Source organism: Manis javanica, chromosome 14 (assembly GCF_040802235.1).
Source record: "Manis javanica isolate MJ-LG chromosome 14, MJ_LKY, whole genome shotgun sequence".
NCBI lineage: Eukaryota > Metazoa > Chordata > Mammalia > Pholidota > Manidae > Manis > Manis javanica.
In genome coordinates this window covers 41320418-41340736 of record NC_133169.1, presented here as the reverse complement: position 1 = coordinate 41340736, position 20319 = coordinate 41320418, and the positions used below count along the sequence as shown (strand labels likewise).

At 43.4% G+C, this 20319-nt stretch overlaps 1 protein-coding gene across 1 annotated transcript; it reads right to left on the bottom strand.

Annotated features, from left to right (window-relative positions):
* Window positions 1-272: 272 nt before the first annotated feature.
* On the bottom strand, window positions 273-1208 carry LOC108401995 (olfactory receptor 14C36-like). The gene has a single exon (XM_036994685.2). The coding sequence runs from the start codon at window positions 1206-1208 to the stop codon at window positions 273-275; it is 936 nt and encodes a 311-aa protein (XP_036850580.2).
* Between the last annotated feature and the right edge of the window lie 19111 nt (window positions 1209-20319).

The window sequence follows — 20319 nt, the reverse complement described above, 5'->3', positions numbered from 1 at the left end:
TAATTTTGTTAAATATTGATAAATTACAAACACAATCTAAAATGATTCTTAACAAATACTTGTATCATATCCATAGATTAAAAATCCTTACTCAATTTTTTTAGAAAATTGAAATGGTGATATAAAACACAAAATTATTTTATAAGAGTCAAATCTCAATTCCAGTACATGTAACTCAAGAGTTGGCGGTCTAATGGGTAAAACAGAAAATAGTGGATTTTTGCAAAAGTTTGAATCTTACTGAGTCCTTCGGATAAACCTGAAAAGAATCTTTATAATTTTCCTGAATAAAACTTTCTTGATAAAATTTTCCTCACAGCGTCCTTTACCTGTTTGTTTCTAAGACTGTAGATTATAGGATTCAAGAGTGGAGGAACTATGCTATAAAATACAGAAAAAATCATGTCCAGAATTGTATCAGAGGATGCTGAAGGCCTTACATACACATAGCTGCCAGAACTGAGGAAAATGGACACCACCAGGATGTGAGGGACACACGTGGAAAAGGCCTTTCCTCGCTCTCTGTTTTGAAACTTGAGCACAGTAGAAAATATGTGACTATATGACATGGTAATGAAAATAAAACAGCCACCACCAATCCCCATGGCAGAAATAAGAATTAAGAATTCATTGCTGAAGGTGTCAGAGCAGGAGATCCGCAGCAGAGAGGGGATGTCACAGAAGAACTGACGGACCACGTTGGACTGACAGAAGGACAGCCGGAATGTGTTCCCTGTGTGCACACCTGCGTAGATCAGACCACTGAGCAGGGAGACCAGTGTCATCTGGATACAGATTCTTTGGTTCATGATGAGGGAGTAGTGGAGGGGCTGGCAGATGGCCACATAGCGGTCATGGGCCATGATGGTGAGGAACAGAAGCTCTGTAACAGCAAGCCAAAGCACGAGGAAGATCTGAGCTGCACAGCCAGCCACTGAAATAGCCCTGTTGTCAGTGAGGGAGTTGACACAGGCTTTGGGCACAGTGACAGAAATGTAGCACATGTCTAAGATGGACAGATTCCTGAGGAAGAAGTACATGGGTGTGTGAAGGCTCTGGTCCAGAGTGGTGGCAGTGACAATGATGAGATTTCCTAACAAGGTGGCCAAGTACATCAGTAGGAATAATAGGGCATGTAGGACCCTTAACTCCAGCATCTCAGCAAAGCCCATGAGAAGAAACTCAGTCACCATGGTGGAATTGGCCATTTCTGGAATTGCTGGTTGACCAGGAAAGCAAATGGGATAAACCATGAAAGACATGAAATGGAAAAATAATTAATAAAATTACTGTAATTTCTTTCACAGCATTTACATCTATTTCACATGTTGGACTCTGTGTCGTGGGAAGTTCAACTATGTGTCTATCAGCCACTCCTGAGTAGAAAAAAGGAGCAAAGTTCTAGGGTTTAGGCTCACAAATCCTACTGTTTGCATATGACACATAGAAGTAATGCCGGGGTTCTTGTTTGCGGAGTCGAAGAATGAGCTTCACAAACAGTCAAGGTAGGAGAGCAAGGTACAGGCTTTTATTTAGAGAGAAAGTGAAAGGACAGAGCTCCCAACTCACACCAGGAGGGGAAAAGAGTCCAGTCCGTAGTGGTGCCTTGTCTAGAGGGTTTTATAGGCAGTTGAGAATTTTTCAAGAATATGAAAAAACTTAGGGGTGGGGACTTGTTAAGTGGTCCCTGAATATTAAAAATTAACTTAACTGTAATGAATTTCCTGCCTTGATTTCTCTCTGGGACATGGGCGCCTTGGTCTGGGAGCATATCAAAAGGCTGCTGCCCAGCCCACAAGGTGGGCTGAGGTATTGCCTACTTGCCTCTTCAACTTCCTGGGTGTTAAAATGCAATCTTATCTTTAAAATAGAATTCTTCTTGCCTTTTACCATGCCGTCTACAGCTGGGTCTGCAGCTAAGTTAGCTGTTCAGTTTGCAGAATCACCTCATCAGATCTGAAGGAGGAAAGACAGCACATAGGCCTGGACCTTTTAGTATGCTAAAGTGAATCTTCCACATGGTTACAAATGTTTAGCATAATAAAACGTGTGCTACTCTTCTTTATCTGGGGAACATTAACTGATTTCACTGAAGAATGAGTCTAGAGCTCAATGTTTAACATAGAGTTTTAGCAGAGGGGGATTCCTTGCATGTAGTTACATTGTTCTGACTGCACATATTCTGCCCTGCCCCCTCCAGAGGCCCTCACCCTACTCTAACTACATCTATGGTCCCTGCCTCAAAACTATTTATTTTCAGTAATATCCAGCTTATGAGGCTTATTGTTTAAAAGAAGATTGACGTAGTTGACTTTATATAAATTCTTTAAATTGAGATAAATTCTCAAAAAGAGTTATTTAGTTATGTTATTGTAAAGGAGTGCAGAGAGCATCAAGAGTCAGGAAAAAGAACTAATAAAACTTAGCTAAACCTTAACAACAGACCATTCAGGAATAGTAAGAGATTCAATGTCTAAACTTAGAGAGAGGCTAGACCAAAGGAAGAGAGAGAGAGAGGCCAGCCAAGGGCTATTTGAATCCTGGTTTACTAAATACCCATGGTTTACAACCCTGATATCCACCCTGGCAGGGCCCTTGCTTATTTTCATACTGCTTCTCACTTTAGGTCCCTGTATCTTAAACCGGCTAATAGCCTTTGTTAGGGAAAGAGTGAGTGCTGTTCAGGTGCTAATGCAGAGACCTGCAGTATCATTCACTCACACAGCAGGAAGAAACAAACATTCCATGATTGGAATGGTCAAAAGAAAGTGGGGAAATGTAGAATCTAAGCATTAGCAAAATTAGTAAATTAGCATAAGCATAGCCATCTTAGAAACCTAGAAACCATTTTCTGAGGGTGTGACTCAGGAAGAAGAAAAAAAAAAAACCTGGGTCTGGGTAAGGCCTTGAAAAACAAGTTAATCATGAGCACCGGGTGGTGGGCAGCTGTGACCCTTGGTCAGCTAACCTTGGTCAGTTAATCTTACATACCAAGCTTATCGTGCAGAACCTCCCTAACCATTGAGGAGTAGTCTTATCCTGCCCTTGCTTAACCCCAGGATGTATGTCTTGCAAGAATAAAGTATAATTGTGGAAAATTACTATGAGTTACGTGCTTTGAAAATGCTATATAAACCTTTGGCTCTGAGTGCTCGGGGTCCTTGTTGAGACCCGCTGCGTCGGGCTGACACTTGGACCCCAGCTAGCTGGCTGAATAAAGACTTTGCTTGAATTTACATCTCTATGCCTGTGTAGTTTGTTCTCTGGAGAAGCCTCGGAAGCCCGGACCCTAACAGTTATAAGTTGGACAACACATTCTTCCTGGATAATGAGAGAGCAGAAATTTAGTTCAGAGTTCTTCAGTCTATGGATTAGAACATGAGTCCATGATTTGTACATTGGTGTTCTCAGTGTGAGTGCCACAGTTAAGATTAAGAGGGTCCACACTGTCATAAAATGTTGGCATTGCTATGTGACCCAAAGCTGGCATCATTAGATTTATATTTTGTATTATTTTCAAATACCAATTTTCTAGAAAGTTACTTAGTTTTTTAAAAGAAACATTACTAAAAGTCTGGAGGAAAAATAAAACTCCTTATGTCATGTTCAAGAGGCACTTATCTAGTTGACTTGAACTTTGGTAGTGAAGATTAACATGATCAGTTTAGGAAATATACTGAATTTTTACTTTATTTGCAAATATTTTGTCTTCATGTTAAAACAGCCTAGAGTTATTCTTGAATCATATGTGGTTGTAAAACAAAGCAAAACACAATATAACAAAAGAAAAGCTTTACATCCTTTCTGTTTTTATTTTCTGAATATCATTTTCCATATTACGATTTAATTTTTATATAACTACATTGCATTCACAAATTACTATTAAATTTGGCATGAATCCTTCACAGAAATTTACCCCATGTAAAATATTAATCTAAAAGATTGATGTGGTATTGTTTCTTCATTTTTAAGCTCTGCTTCTCCCTAAAATATAAAATTTTACTGTCTATCCTTTAAACCTCATGTAATTTAATTTCTTGCCTCCTGTTGACTGAGTATGACTGTTGTCACTATTGCCATATCAACATTTTCAATATTTATACTTGTGGGTAAAATTGTAACTTTTCCAGAATATTACACCTGGCTTTAGTATATCTGCATATCAATAGGCGTTCAGAGGTGGAAAGAAGTATGGCTTTAGGGCATTTCCATCTTTCCTCAGGGGTGGAGAAGGTCATCTCCATATCTATGTGTGATTACCTGGGCAACAGAGGGCTTATCGGTACCTGAGAGGTGAGGGGGAAGGTCGGTGTGGTTGCTGCTAGAGCAGAGAAGAAAGACAGACTGAGACTGCAGTTTGTGAGAAATAAATGGGTTTTAAACTTTTTTTCTCCCTTTGACTGATTTTGGATTTTAGAAGTATTTTGTCCAAGACTTCCTTTCCCCAGACTGACAGTACTTCAAACTACAGCTTGTTTGATTATAAAGGAGTGCAGAGAGCATCAAGAGTCAGGAAAAAGAACTAATAAAACTTAGCTAAACCTTAACAGCAGACCATTCCGGAATAGTAAGAGATTCAATGTCTAAACTTAGAGAGAGGCTAGATCAAAGGAAGAGAGAGAGAGAGGCCAGCCAAGGGCTATTTGAACAACCCTGATATCCACCCTGGCAGGGCCCTTGCTTATTTTTATACTGCTTCTCATTTTAGGTCCCTGTATCTTAAACTGGCTAATAGCCTTTGTTAGGGAAAGAGTGAGTGCTGTTCAGGTGCTGATGCTGAGACCTGCAGTATCATTCACTCACACAGCAGGAAGAAACAAACATTCCATGATTGGAATGGTCAAAAGAAAGTGGAGAAATGTAGAACCTAAGCATTAGTAAAATTAGTAAATTAGCATAAGCATAGCCGTCTTAGAAACCTAGAAACCATTTTCTGAGGAAGAAAAAAAAAATCTGGGCCTGGGTCAGGCCTTGAAAAACAAGTTAATCATGAGCACCGGGTGGTGGGCAGCTGTGACCCTTGGTCAGCTAACCTTGGTCAGTTAATCTTACATACCAAGCTTATCGTGCAGAACCTCCCTAACCATTGAGGAGTAGTCTTATCCTGCCCTTGCTTAACCCCAGGATGTATGTCTTGCAAGAATAATGTATAATTGTGGAAAATTACTATGAGTTACGTGCTTTGAAAATGCTATATAAACCTTTGGCTCTGAGTGCTCAGGGTCCTTGTTGAGACTCGCTGTGTCGGGCTGACACTTGGACCCCAGCTAGCTGGCTGAATAAAGACTTTGCTTGAATTTACATCTCTATGCCTGTGTAGTTTGTTCTCTGGAGAAGCCTCGGAAGCCCAGACCCTAATATTTGGGGGCTCATCCGGGATACGAGTGGCTTCCCTGAGAACAAAGGACGGCTGGAGGCAAGGTCTAACTGTCCGGACGTGGCAGTGTAATTCGAGGGTCGCCCCCTCGTGTCTGCATAAATCCATTATAAAGCGGGAGTCGCCATCCCATGTATGGTCTCGGGTTAGTGGTCCCGAGCGAGGAAGTCCGGGCTGGTAGCCCCGGCCCCCAGGTTAGTGACCCTGGGTAAAAGCCCAGGTAACCAATCCTGGCTCTAGGGTCCGAGTGACTCGGCCTTAGGAAGGCAAATCCGATCAGCAGAAAACTGGTGCCCAAGGAGGAAAAGATCGAGCTCGTCACCCTGCAGCAGTCCGAGTGGAAGCCCTTCAGGAGAATTACGAGAGTTTTTGAGGATCCTGAAAGTGGTGAGTGTGGTGCGCACCAGAGTGAGAGAAGGACCGGTTCGAACGAGTGCGATCAGATGTGGTGTGAGTGCTTGGTGTTATCATTGATTGTTTTACTGTGTTTTGGTTTCGGTTTATATTTCTTTTTGTGCTTCTCATTTTAAGTTTCCTTGTTCTAAAGTTCTCCTGCTCTCTCCGTTCCTCCTTTCTGCCACTACATCATTCCCCGTGGGCATGGGTCGGGCAATTAAGAGCCATTAGGGCACCTGCCACTAGAAGACTCCCGTGACAGAATAAGGGGGTCACAGCCGCGAATCCCAGATAAATTTGCGTCCCCCACGGAAGAAAAACTGTGCAATGACAAGCAACTGTTCACAAGCACATACAACAGTCATTTTGTTTGAAGTGGCATCTTCATCCTTCACCTTTGTCTCCCTCATATTCTTTTTTTTCCTTCTTCTTTCTCACCATGGGTCAGACTCAGGCTACTCCTAAGAGTCTGATCCTCTCCCATCTCCCCAAGGTCAAGGAACAGGCCTTAAGTATGAGCCTTGGCATCAAGAAGGGTAAGCTCGACACCTTTTGCTCAGTAGAGTGGCCTTCCTTCGTAGTAGGCTGGCCAGCCCAGGGGTCTCTTTCTTTGGACCTTATTGACAAGATCAAAGCCATTATCTCCCGGCCAAGTCCTGAGGGCCACCCTGACCAACTTCCCTATATTCTTGTCTGGGAAAATTTGGCCGAGAATCCCCCTTTCTGGTTGGAGCCCTTTTTGGTAGAGAAACCTCATACTGACCCACACAAGACCTCTGTCCTAGTTGCCCAGGAAAAATTAAAGCCCTCTGATCGCAGGGCCAGAAATCCTGTGTGCCCAAGTGCGCCGCCTGTCCTCCCCAACAGTTCTCCTCTTTACACCCTCCTGCCGATTGAGCAGCTACCCCCATATGCAGAGGAGAGGGGTGAAGCTGCCAGAGAGGATAGAAAATACGACTAGGGAACCCAATGGGAACCAGGTGGCTGCAGCTTCCCCAGACTCTTCAGCAGAGGGAGGCGGGAGGCCAGAAAGAGCTTCCTCACACTCCCCCGCCCTGGCCCCACGCTGGGCACTAGGTAGAACTGGAGGAATGCAGTTAAGGTCTCGAGGGGCCAGGGAACAGGAAGGGGAGGCTCCCTCCTCCACCTCAGAAGGAGCAGGGCCGGTTCTGCCTGTGCATGCCATCGGTACTGGCATAGCTCAACAATATCAATATTGGCCCTTTTCATCTAGTGACCTTTATAATTGGAGGACTCAGAATCCTCCCTTCTCAGAGGACCCCAAGTGTCTTATAAGTTTAGTGTAGTCCATTATGTTTACCCATCGTCCCACATGGGACGACTGCCAGCAATTGCTCCGCACTCTCTTCACAATGGAAGAACAAGAGCGTATCCTTAACGAAGCCAGGAAAAATGTCCTCGGAGAAAATGGAAGACCCACTACCCTCCAGCCCATCATCGACGAGGCATTCCCACTTACGCGCCCAGATTGGGACTTTGGAACTGCAGAAGGTAAAGAGCGTCTCCGGGTCTACCGCCAGACTCTGATGACCAGTCTCCAGGCGGCCGCCAGATGGCCCACTAACTTGGCTAAAGTAAAAACTATTGTTCAGGGGGAAATGGAAAGCCCAGCCGCGTATCTGGAAAGGCTGTTTGATGCTTACCGGCAGTATACTCCCATAAACCCAGAAGCAGAGGAACATAGGTCAGCTGTAGTCCTCTCATTCATCAACCAGGGAGCCCCCGATATCCGGAGAAAACTCCACAAGTGGGAGGACCTAGGGGAGATCTCTATTAGGGAACTGCTGCAGCAGGCAGAGAAAGTCTTCAATGCTAGAGAAACTCTGGAAGATAGAGAAGAAAGGCTGAAGAAAGAGAAATGGGTAATGCAGGAGAAAAATAGGAAGGAAGACAGAGAATTTCAGAAAAGGGAGAACAAGAAGCAGAGGGAGGAGATGGCCAGGATATTCCTGGCTGGGGTGAAGGAGGGCCCTAGGCCACCTCGAGGAAGAAGATCCCGTCAATCTCAACTAGGACAAGATCAATGTACCCTGTGTAAGAAATATGGACATTGGAAGAGGGAGTGCCCCCAAAGGAGGGAACAAGGGAGAGGGAACCCTGTTAAGACCCTGCACCTAGGAGAGGAGGATTGACGGGGATGGGGCTTGGCACCCCTCCCCGAGTCCTGGGTAACCCTGTGCATGGAAGGGACTCCCATTGGGTTTATGGTAGATACTGGGGCACAGTATTCAGTTCTCAACCAGGCCCATGGCCCCCTAAACCCAGGACGCACAAGTATAGTCCAGGGAGCGACAAGGTCCAGGAAATGTGCCTGTACTACTAACAGAAAAGTGGACCTAGGAAGGCATCAGGTCTCTCACTCATTCCTGGTCGTACCCGAAAGCCCCGCACCATTGCTGGGCAGAGACTTATTAACCAAGGTCGGGGTGCGCATTCATTTTGAACCCGAAGGGATAAAAATCATGGACAAAGAAGGGCAGCCCCTACAACCGGCGCATGTGTTAACTCTGTCCCTGGCCGAAGAACATCGTCTGTTTCAGGCAGATCAAGAAAAGGGGGGCCGGGGAGAAATGGACTCTTGGGTACAGAAATTCCCCTCCACATGGGCCGAGACTGGAGGAATTGGTCTCACTAAACACCTATCCCCGGTCGTTGTTCAACTCAAAGCCGCAGCTCTACCCATCCAAGTCTGGCAATATCCAATGCCAGAAGAGGCTAGGAAAGGGATAGCACCCCATATCCATAGACTGTTAGAGATAGGAATCCTTAAGACCTGCCAATCTGCATGGAATATGCCTCTGCTTCCAGTGAGGAAGCCTGGCAGTAAAGATTATAGGCCAGTGCAAGACTTGCGGAAAGTCAATGAGAGGGTAGAAGACATCCATCCTACAGTACCCAACCCTTACACCCTACTCAGCCACCTGCCACCCACGCATGTGTGGTATACTACTCTGCACCTGAAAGATGCCTTCTTTAGTATTCCACTCTCTGAAGTTAGTCACCCTTTGTTTGCCTTTGAATGGCAAGAGCCAGGAGGAAGAAGAAAAGGGCAGCTTACCTGGACTAGACTGCCTCAGGGCTTCAAGAACTCTCCCACCTTATTCAATGAAGCCCTAAGCCAGGACTTGGAGCCCTTTCGCAGGAGCCACCCCCACGTGACGTTGTTGCAGTATGTAGATGACCTGTTGCTGGCCACAGAAACCCGTGAAGAGTGCGAAGAAGCCACGGGGAACTTGCTGGCTGAACTAGGTGAACTGGGATATCGAGCCAGTGCCAAGAAAGCACACATCTGTCAGAGGTCAGTAGTCTACTTGGAGTACAAAATATCTAATGGGGCCAGGTAGCTAACACAGGCCATGAAGCAAACTGTCCTGGCTATCCCTGTCCCTTCCTCACCTCGGGGAGTGAGAGAATTTCTTGGCTCAGCCGGGTTTTGCAGGCTCTAGATTCCAGGGTATGCAGAAATAGCCTGACCGCTATATGAAGTAACCAAAGAAGGGCCGGGCTGGCAATGGACGCAGGAACAACAAGAGGCGTTTGACAGACTAAAAGAAGCTCTCCTCCGGGCCCCCGCCCTATCTCTGCCAGACCCAGAAAAACCCTTTATCCTGTTTGTAGATGAAAAGAAGGGAGTGGCTAAAGGAGTTCTGGCTCAGCAGCTGGGCCCGTGGAAGAGACCTGTGGCTTATTTGTCCAAGCGGCTAGAGCCAGTGGCCTCCGGGTGGCCACCTTGTCTGCGTATCCTAGCAGCCATCACTCCACTGGTAAAAGAAGCAGAGAAGCTGACTTTTGGCCAAAATCTGAGAATAATAGCCCCACATACCGTGGAGGGGATCCTCAAGCATCCTCCGGGAAAATGGATGACAAACGCAAGACTCACCCACTATCGAGGGCTCCTACTAGATTCTCCCCGAATTGCCTTCTCTGACCTGGTAACCCTAAACCCTGCCACCCTTCTGCCGGACCCAGATCTGACGACCCCCATCCATGACTGTAGAGATATCTTTTCCGAAATTATCCAGGTGCGAGCAGACCTGAAAGACACACCGTTACTGAACTGTGAGCTAAATTGGTATACGGATGGGAGCAGCTTTGTGCAGGAGGGGGTCAGGAGAGCAGGGGCAGCAGTAGTAACCCACGACAGGTAAGTTGTCTGGAGCGCAGCTCTGCCCCCTGGCACCTCAGCACAAAAGGCGGAACTTATTGCTCTCACTGAGGCCCTAGAAAGAGCAGAAGGAAAGCGGGCCGTTTACACAGATAGCAGATATGCCTTTAGCACTGTCCATGTCCACGGTGCCATCTACCGAGAAAGAGGATTCCATTCTGCAGAAGGGAAGGGACTGAAGAATCTGCAAGAAGTCCAAAGACTATTAGTTGCTGTTGAAAAACCTAAAGCGGTAGCAGTTATACATGTACCGGGCCACCAATCAAAGAAAACACCTGAGGCCATCAGCAACAGCCATGCAGATGCAGAAGCTAAGAGGGCAGCCCTCTCGGACTCTCTTGTGCTTGCGGCCCTCGAAATACCCATACCTGAACTGCCCGCACTGCCGCCCAAACCTGAGTATTCCCCTCAAGATCTTGAGTGAATTAAGAAACAAGTCCTGGGGGAAGTGTTTGGAGAGGGACATTGGGGTAGGGACCAGGAAGGTAGATTGATCTTGCCAGAAGCATTAGGATAGTACCTGCTTGCTAATCTGCATAAGTCCACCCATCTAGGCGGAAAAAAACTGCTCAGCCTTTTCCAGTCTGCGCAGTTGGTGTTTCCCCACCAGAATGAAGTAACTTGCCAGATCACGAAAGAATGCAGTAGTTGTGCAATGTTAAGACCAGCCCCAAGAGGGCTGCACCCAGCAGGTACCCGGGAAAGGGGGAGGGCTCTAGGGAGGAATTGGGAAATAGACTTCACCGAAATAAAACCAGGGAAGTATGGATACAGATATTTGCTAGTTATAGTAGATACTTTCTCTAGGTGGGTGGAGGCCTTTCCAACCAAGCATGAGACTAGCCAGGTAGTAGCAAAAAGATTAATTGAAGAAATCATCCCCAGATATGGGGTCCCTGAAGCAATAGGTTCCGATAACAGCCCGGCTTTCGTTAGTAAAGTCCTGCAAGGACTAGCCCTAGCTGTGGGAGTAGATTGGAAGTTACATTGTGCTTATAACCCACAAAACTCTGGGCAGGTAGAGAGAATGAATCAGACCTTGAAAGAGACCCTTTCTAAATTGGTACTGGAGACTGGCGGAGACTGGGTGACTCTCCTTCCCTTAGCCATCTTCTGCACTCGGAACTCCCCCTATGTACTTGGTTTACTCCATTCGAGATAATGTATGGGGCCCCTCCACCTATAACTTGATGAGTGCAGCTTCCCAATGCAGAGGACCCGGCCCCTGACTATCTGAATGTGTTGCCAGCTCTTGCTAAAGTGCAGCAAGAAATCTGGTCCCTAATCAGAGCATATTATGAGGGCGGGAAAATTCCGAGCCCGGAACATGGCATAGTCCCAGGAGATATAGTATGGGTCAAAAGACATCAAGTGAAGACTCTCGAGCCCAGGTGGAAAGGACCTTATGTTGTATTGTTTACCACCCCCACTGCTCTCAAGGTTGATGGTATCGCTCCCTGGGTACACCACACCCACGTTCAGAAGGTCCTGCCTCATAAAGACCCATGGGCCCGTAAGGAAAAGTGGAAGGTGCAGCAGCATCCTGTAAATCCCTTAAAACTACACCTAAGCCGAAGATGAAATGAGCCACATCTCGTCGAGGCAATGGGTCCGGCTCCTAGAAGTTGTGCAGAGAGGAGTCCATCCAAGAAGCCTATCGGCCAGAAGACCTTTCGGTACCTCATCAGTTCCGGGTGAGAGACCCTGTTTACATGAGACGACACAGAACAGGGACCCCCACCGGGCCCAGATTGGTGGGTAACTCGGACTAATAACCCCCTCAAGCTTTGCTTGTATAGAAAGAACCATGCTATTAGTGATTCTGATGCTCCTGCTACCTCCAACCCACCAGAACCCTAATCCCCATGTCCCCTATCAGCTCACCTGGGAAATAGAGAACTGGGAAACTCATGAAATATACAACCGCACTTCCCACAGGACTCCCTTAGGCACGTGGTTCCCTAACCTGTACTTTAACCTAGATAGAGTAGTGGACTTAGGAAAGAGAGGCGGAAAGGGCAAGAGTCAGCAGTCAGGCCTCCCTCTTCCCTGTGCCCCTCAGTTCTGTTCTGTTGGAATGGGAGGAAGAGACTGGCGAGAAAAGCAGCGCAGAGTCTCTGTGAGTTGAAATGGGTTTTATGTGTGCCCAGGGTTTCGAACAGGGCCAGTGAAGCAGCAGTGTAGAGGGGCTGAGTCCCGATACTGTGCACGCTGGAGTTGTGTTACCACCAATGACGGGGAGTAGAAGTGGCAAGTAACTCCCCAGCTCATCACTCTCTCATTTGTTAAACCGTGCACCCGAACTAGGTACAGCCCAGACTGTAATCTGCTCAAGCTCCAGTTCACAGAACAAGGAAAAAAAAACACCCAATGGCAGACAAGGATAACCTGGGGCCTATATCTTTATCAGACCCCTCCCTTTGGAACCCTTATCTGAGTCAAATAAAAAGTTGAGCCAATAGTCAAGAAAGCCTTAGGTCCCATCCCGGTCATAAATCCTCAGAAACCTTCAATCCAAGACAAAGGCCTGAGTAAAAAGGATGAAAAAATGCTGACCAGAACACTTGCTCCAGAGCCTAAGAGAGGACTAGGTCCATTGACCTCTGAGTGATGGGCCCAGCACACTCCCTCCGGGTTAAATAATCCCATGTGGGAAATGGTGCAGGCCGTAGCAGAGACTCTTAACCACACCACTTCCTCCCTTACCAATCCCTGTTGGCTATGCTACCCAGGTGCACCCCCCTTCTATGAAGCCATTGGGATAAATGGCTCCTACACTATTAACAACTCCCATCCCACTTACTGGGATGGGAGGCCGTGAAGACTTACTATTGCTCAAGTCTCATTCGTCGGTATGTGTGTAGGCACAGTCCCGACAACCCAGCACCAGTTATGCTCCTCCTATAATAATACTACGTGGGAGCAGGGAAAACGGATTATACCCTCCTTGGGTTGGTAGCTCTGCTCAAAGACAGGCCTCACTCCGGCCCTATCCACCTCTGTGCTCAATGCTAACAATGAGTTTTGTGTGCTTGTGGCCATTTTACCTCGCCTAATGTATCATTCTCATGAGTCCTTCCTTTCTGATTGAGAAGCCCGGCCAACCTCTTACCGGGAAAAGAGAGAGGTTGTCACTGCCCTGAGCATTGGGGCCCTCTTCACCCTAGAGATGGCAGGGGCAAGCACGGGGGTTGCAGCCCTTGTAACTCGAGAAAAGGGGCTCACAGCCCTTAGGCTGGCAATCGACAGAGACCTATAACAACTTTGACAGACAATATCAGACCTAGAGCAATCCCTCATCTCCTTGTCCGAAGTGGTCCTACAGAACCGAAGAGGCCTGGACCTCTTGTTCTTAAAGGAAGGTAGGTTATGTGCAGCCTTAAGAGAAGAGTGCTGTTTCTATGTAGATAAAACAGGTGCAGTCAGAGATTCCTTAGCCAAACTAAAAAAAGATTTAGAGAAGAGGCGTAAAGAATATGAAAGTAGCGAAAGCTAGTTTGAGTCTTGGTTCAAATACAAGCCTTAGTTTGCTACCCTTCTCTCAGCCGTTGCGGGGCGCCTCGTCATCCTGCTGTTGATGTTTACAATTGGCCCATGCATAATTAACAAGCTTGTTAAGTTTGTGCAGGAAAGAATTGACACTGTCCAACTCTTGGTCCTTCGTCAAAGGTATCAGGCCCTAGAGGCTGCTGTGGAAGATTCCACAGTCTAATCAAGAAAAGGGGGGAAATGTAAAGGAGTGCAGAGAGCATCAAGAGTCAGGAAAAAGAACTAATAAAACTTAGCTAAACCTTAACAGCAGACCATTCCGGAATAGTAAGAGATTCAATGTCTAAACTTAGAGAGAGGCTAGATCAAAGGAAGAGAGAGAGAGAGGCCAGCCAAGGGCTATTTGAACAACCCTGATATCCACCCTGGCAGGGCCCTTGCTTATTTTCATACTGCTTCTCATTTTAGGTCCCTGTATCTTAAACCGGCTAATAGCCTTTGTTAGGGAAAGAGTGAGTGCTGTTCAGGTGCTGATGCTGAGACCTGCAGTATCATTCACTCACACAGCAGGAAGAAACAAACATTCCATGATTGGAATGGTCAAAAGAAAGTGGGGAAATGTAGAATCTAAGCATTAGTAAAATTAGTAAATTAGCATAAGCATAGCCATCTTAGAAACCTAGAAACCATTTTCTGAGGGTGTGACTCAGGAAGAAAAAAAAAAACAAAAAACCTGGGTCTGGGTAAGGCCTTGAAAAACAAGTTAATCATGAGCACCGGGTGGTGGGCAGCTGTGACCCTTGGTCAGCTAACCTTGGTCAGTTAATCTTACATACCAAGCTTATCATGCAGAACCTCCCTAACCATTGAGGAGTAGTCTTATCCTGCCCTTGCTTAACCCCAGGATGTATGTCTTGCAAGAATAATGTATAATTGTGGAAAATTACTATGAGTTACGTGCTTTGAAAATGCTATATAAACCTTTGGCTCTGAGTGCTCAGGGTCCTTGTTGAGACTCGCTGTGTCGGGCTGACACTTGGACCCCAGCTAGCTGGCTGAATAAAGACTTTGCTTGAATTTACATCTCTATGCCTGTGTAGTTTGTTCTCTGGAGAAGCCTCGGAAGCCCAGACCCTAACATGATGTGTTTCTTATACAGGAAATCACACATACCATTATAATATTTAAGTATCAGCTTAAATACACATAATTTTACTAAAGAAACAGCCTCAAAAATAATTTCATCCAAAGGAGTCCTAGTGTAAGCTTTGGCTTACCCTAACACAGACTTATCAAAAGCTCCAGCTTTCTCACAATTTCCACATTTGCCTGCTCGGATTTCGCTAGAACCTTTTCAACACTGACATTTCATGAGAAATGCATGTCATTCAATGACCCTGGATTTTGTGATTTTTTCCCCCTCTTTTCAAATAGTATATTTAACAGACTTAAAAGTCTTATTTGGACTGACTCTTTTTCAATATTTCCTATCCTTGGCTGAGTCATTTTTTCATTATTATAGTCTATGGAAAATATCCAAGGATCTTAATATTTCTAAAACCTCGGATTTCACCAAGTTTCACTCAAACTTAGCACATGACCTCTGCTCAAAATTATTTAGCATTTTTATTAAGTTTCCTCTTAAAGATCTTTAGAGTAGTTTATGTGCCACAATACACATTATCATCCTTTTGAAACTTTCTTTGAAAAATCTCTAAATTTAAATTACAACAGTAATTTGGATGTTTGTAAAAAAAATTCCCTTAGTTTCTTCAATCATTTCCTCATTTCCTGTTTCCCAGACTGAAAGCCTGCTCAATTTCAATGCTAGTGTGTCCAAATATCTTGGTCCTCCCACTTTTCTTCAATTGTTCATTTTCACAACTCACTGCTTTCTTAATTTTAATATTCTAGTCAGTGCTTTAACCTACAGAAAATGCAGGCTCTTCGGTCTATAAATTGATTTGTATTGCACCTGTTGATACCTTCCATTATTTTTTCCTTTATTTCATGACTATCATGGACAAAGTATTATTTTTATGATCTACATATACGTTTTGGCAGTGGAAATCATGCCATTTATGAAACCATTCTTACAATTATAAATGAGTACTATTCAGCCAAACAGGCTATTACCTTGACCTGACTTAACTTTTTTCCATAGTCAGTGTCCTCTCACATAAACCACAGTCTCACATAGAAGACCATTTATCTCATTAGCTTTCTTAAAGCGTCTTTGAAATCTGCATGTTTTATCTAAGGTTGTGTTCATCTGTAGCCATCCCTAAGATGCTTATCCTTTGTTTTATACTATTTGAATGCAAATTTCTTTTTGAAATCAATAAACAATTATTCTTTTACCAATTTTCATTCATTTCCTAAGTAAGTTTACCTCAGTGAATTTCTAAATCTCAGAAACATTTAGAATTTTAACCTTTTAATCACAGTGTCACTTTCCTTCCTCAAACATAACATCTTTTTCCATTTTGATCTATCAGGTTTTAAATGAAGCCAAATACTAATTTTATTCTGAAAACTTCTTTTATAATATCAAATTTATTCTATTTTTATATTTTTTGAAAGTCTGCATATTCTATTGAATTACAAAAGCATAGTTTGTATTTATCAGCCCCAGACATGTGTATAAACTCCTTGAAGATTGACTGTATATTTATCTCTCTGTCCTTTCAGACCAGAAATATTCACAAATGCAAGAAATAGTAAAAGAGGAGGTCACAAATGTACCATTGCTGTGTGACTAATTCGTAAGGGAAAGAGTTTTACAATTTTCATATTGTGTTGCTGATTTGTTTAAAGAAATGTACAATACATCCTTCTGAGACAGGGACCATAAATGTAGTCAGAGTAGGGTGAGGGCCTCTGGAGGGGGCAGGGCAGGATATTTGAAGCCAGAGCAATATTACTACATGCAAGGAAATCCCCCTGCTAAAACTCTATGTTAAACATTGAGCTCTAGAATCATTCTTCAGTAAAATTAGTTAATGTTCCCCAGATAAAGAAGAGTAGCACATGTTTTGTTATGCTAATCATTTATAATAATGTGCAAGGTTCTCGTTAGCATACTAAAAGGCCCAGGCCTATGTGCTGTCTTTCTCCTTCAGATCTGATGAAGTGATTTTGCAAACTGGGCAACTAATTTAGCAAGTAAGCCCAGGCATAAACAACACAGTAAAAGGCAGGAAGGATTCCACCTTAAAGATAAGATTACATTTTAATATCCAATAAGTTAAGAAGTTAGAAATTCTTAACTTACTCTTTAGCAAACAATACCTTGGCCCACCTTGGGGGCTGAGCAGGTGGCCTTGTTTCTTATTCTCCCAGACCAAGACGCTGGTATCTCAGGGAGAAATCATCAGAGGAAGTTGCTTGTGTTAAGTTAACTCTAAATATTCAGAGACCACTTAACAAGTCCACACCCCTAAGTATTTTACTGTTCTTAAAAAATCCTCAAATGCCTATAAAATCCCCTAGACAATGCACCACTAGGGACTCTCTTGTCCCCTCCTGGCGTGAGCCGGGAGCTCTGTTCTTTCACTTTATCTCTAAATAAAGCCTGTACCTTGCTCTCCTATCTTGACTGTTTGTGAAGCTAATCCCAAAGGTGCTTTCAAAGTTTCACATTAACATTTCCATGTACTTACAAAATTTATATGGCATATATGTATGTGTAAACTGTGTTATGTATAATCCTTGATGTAAGAATATAGTAATTTATCCTCCATTTACCCCATGGTCCCAAGCACATAAGGCAGTGAGAATTATGCCTGGGCTTGCCTGGGGCTTGCTGTGCGTACCCCGCCTTATCTCTAGACATCCCAACCCTCCCCCAAGGCAACAGGCAGAGCGGATCCACCACAGTAAAAGGCACCATGCTGCTGCCCTCTTCTGTCTCTGTGTCTGTCTCTGTGCTGCTCGCTTTCTGTGTGTCTGTCTGTCTCCCTGCCCTCTCTCTTTCTCTGTCTGTCTGTCTTCCTGCCCTCTCTCTTTCTCTGTCTGTCTGTCTTCCTGCCCTCTCTCTTTCTCTGTCTGTCTCTCTGCTGCCCTCTCTGTCTCTCTCTGTCCCCCTGCCCTCTTTCTTTCTCTCTCTCTCTCTCTCTCTCTCTCTCTCTCTCTCTCTCTCTCTCTCTCTCTCCCCCTCTCCCCCCACCCCCCTCTGGAGCAGCCACTCTCTCCTTCAGATAATAAAGTCTCTTGCATGGGCCCGTATCTCCTGAGCCATTCTGGGTAAGGAGGGTCGCAGTGAGATACCCTTTCACTTGATATTATACTTCAGTGAAGTATATAGTGAACCCTTGATATTATCCTTTAGCATAAAGGGATTTTAAAAAGACAAATGAAAAAGATCCAAAATGTGAATACACTGCCTACAAAAGTAAAGGACTCAGTTTAAAGCCACATTGTTTTCTAAATTGACATAGGAAAAAGAATGAAGGTTTTAATGTGAATCAATATATTTGCTATAAATCAAGAAAAAAACAAATATATGAGTAAATTCAGGATTATTTTAAGATTTATGGAAATTGTAATGAGAGGATGATCATCAACTATGAAACGTAGGTGAGAATTTATATTGTTTAGTAGTTGTGATATTTATTATTCTTAGAATGTTTGGTAAATTTACCTTAACTAGCAGTCCCTAATTCCTCATTAGAGATTTTTTTGTGGATATTAATCAATTTATTACAGTGTATTTGATAGTACTCTGTGTTCAAACTCCACAAAATGGTCAAGCTCTGAATAATAAGGTCCGTAATCCAAAGTTGTTGGGATTTTCAAATTAAGGTATTTGGTTTCTTAGATATACATCCTTGGCCTTCATAAACTGGAGCCTACATCTACTACTTAATATACTATAACTGATGGTGTATCATGGTACATTAAACTAGTTAGTAAACATAGGCACTGCGAATCCCTTTGTTTATTCCTTAATAAAAATCACCTAAATAAACTTAACTTGGGTTTTCTGGTGGCAATTAAATGTAGCAGAAACAGAACTCAAAGAAACAAACATAAGAATATAAAACTAGCATTCTCTTATTTAACCACATAATTATTAACCTTGTCCAAAAGTGTTCATATATTTGAACATCACTTATTTCTTAATAAAAATGAGTACCTTATGAGTTTAGTGATACTCAAACAAATAATTCAGCTGTAATGGAAATGCCAGAAAGGACAGAAACTGAACAGTCCTGATTTCTAGTTATTGAAAATATCCATGTATCATCATTGGCAAAAGGTGGAGCCAGACATAGAGAACCACTTCCAGAGCAGTGCACTATTAAAAGTTAGACAATATTAAAGCATTTCATTCACTTATTTTATATATGTATATATATATATACCATATGAAATATATACTTGTATGGGCCAACAGTTTTATGCTACTAATTTTGCTTTAATATTGATACCTTTTAGTAACTTCTGTAACTTCTGAATACACAATGCTAAGCATTTTTAAATATGATAAACAAGTGTTTGAAAATAAAAATTTTAAATCAACCAAGTTATCATAAAGTCATGATTCTTACACACTTCCTGATATCACTTCTGTGACATTAGAAATTACAGAAACAATTATGAAATACTAAGAATTTCATTTGCTTTCTGTATTCTGTATTATGCACTAGTTATTTAATTGCCTGACTTATTCCTTTAGTGAATATACTGTTTCAGAAAAATAATAAGTTGTATCCATACTTTCCACTCAAATCCCATTTCTATTTGTAAATAAAAATAAAAATCCAAAGTGAAACAAAAGTTTAAAGGACAGAGTGTGAAAGAGAAGTAGGAAGGAGGTGGACATTAGCAACAGTAATCACAGAGTACTCACTTCAGATGTTTTGTGTTTTCAACCTGGAAGGGGGGAAATATTTAACTTGTTAATTTTAGCAAGCCAAACTCTTTTTAAAGAAACCAAATTTTCCAGCGTAGACAGGATTTGAGAATGTCTCCAGCTGAAAAAGCCACCATTCTTATGTAAATAAATGAATCATATTCTGCTTTACTTATAATAGTGGGCATGTCTTTGTAGTCAACTGCAAAGCCTCTGGGAACATCATTCTTCACATTCAGTGGCAGCCAGTGCCCAATGGGGGTTTGGGGCAGGCAATGATCTCAGCACTGGTAAATAGGGCCCAATTAAAAAACAAGAATGAACACAAAGTTTCAACAGCTAAATATAATGTAGCTTATGAATATGTGTCAATGACCCAGTTAATGAACAAATAAAAGTGAACATAAATTGAAGTTTGTCAGGCACAGTGTTCATTGGAGGCGTATGCAAGGATCTCACAGGTAGTATCTTGTATGCCAGAGCATCCACATAACTGGTTCTGATATTACTTAGCAAATTAAGATGGACTTCTCAGTCATTTTATCTGCAGAAAACACTTACCTCTTCCTGTTATGTTCATATTTGAGAGAAATTGAAGGAATACATGACACTGATATCAATAAAAGTTATAGAATTATGTAAAATATTTTCATAAGTAGGTTTGGAACAACATCACTGGCTACAGGACAGTACACATTAGAGATTATGGTACAGTTTCCGGATGCCATTTTGCATATGTTTCAATCTCAAAACTGCCACCAACAGCTGAGTGGGGAGGATTCTAGGAAGATGGAGGAGGAGAGAGAGTCTGAATCCACCCTCTCCCGCCTATAGACCACATCCGCCCCTACACACAGAGCATCTCACCCCAAAGAAGATTGAAGACCAAAGCGAACACCTCCCATACAATAAGGGACAAAAATATCTTTTGAAAAACTCCAAATGGCAGGAGAGACAGAGACACAGACACTGCAGGAACCCCACCCCGAGCACAGAGACTGGAGACTGGGGAGA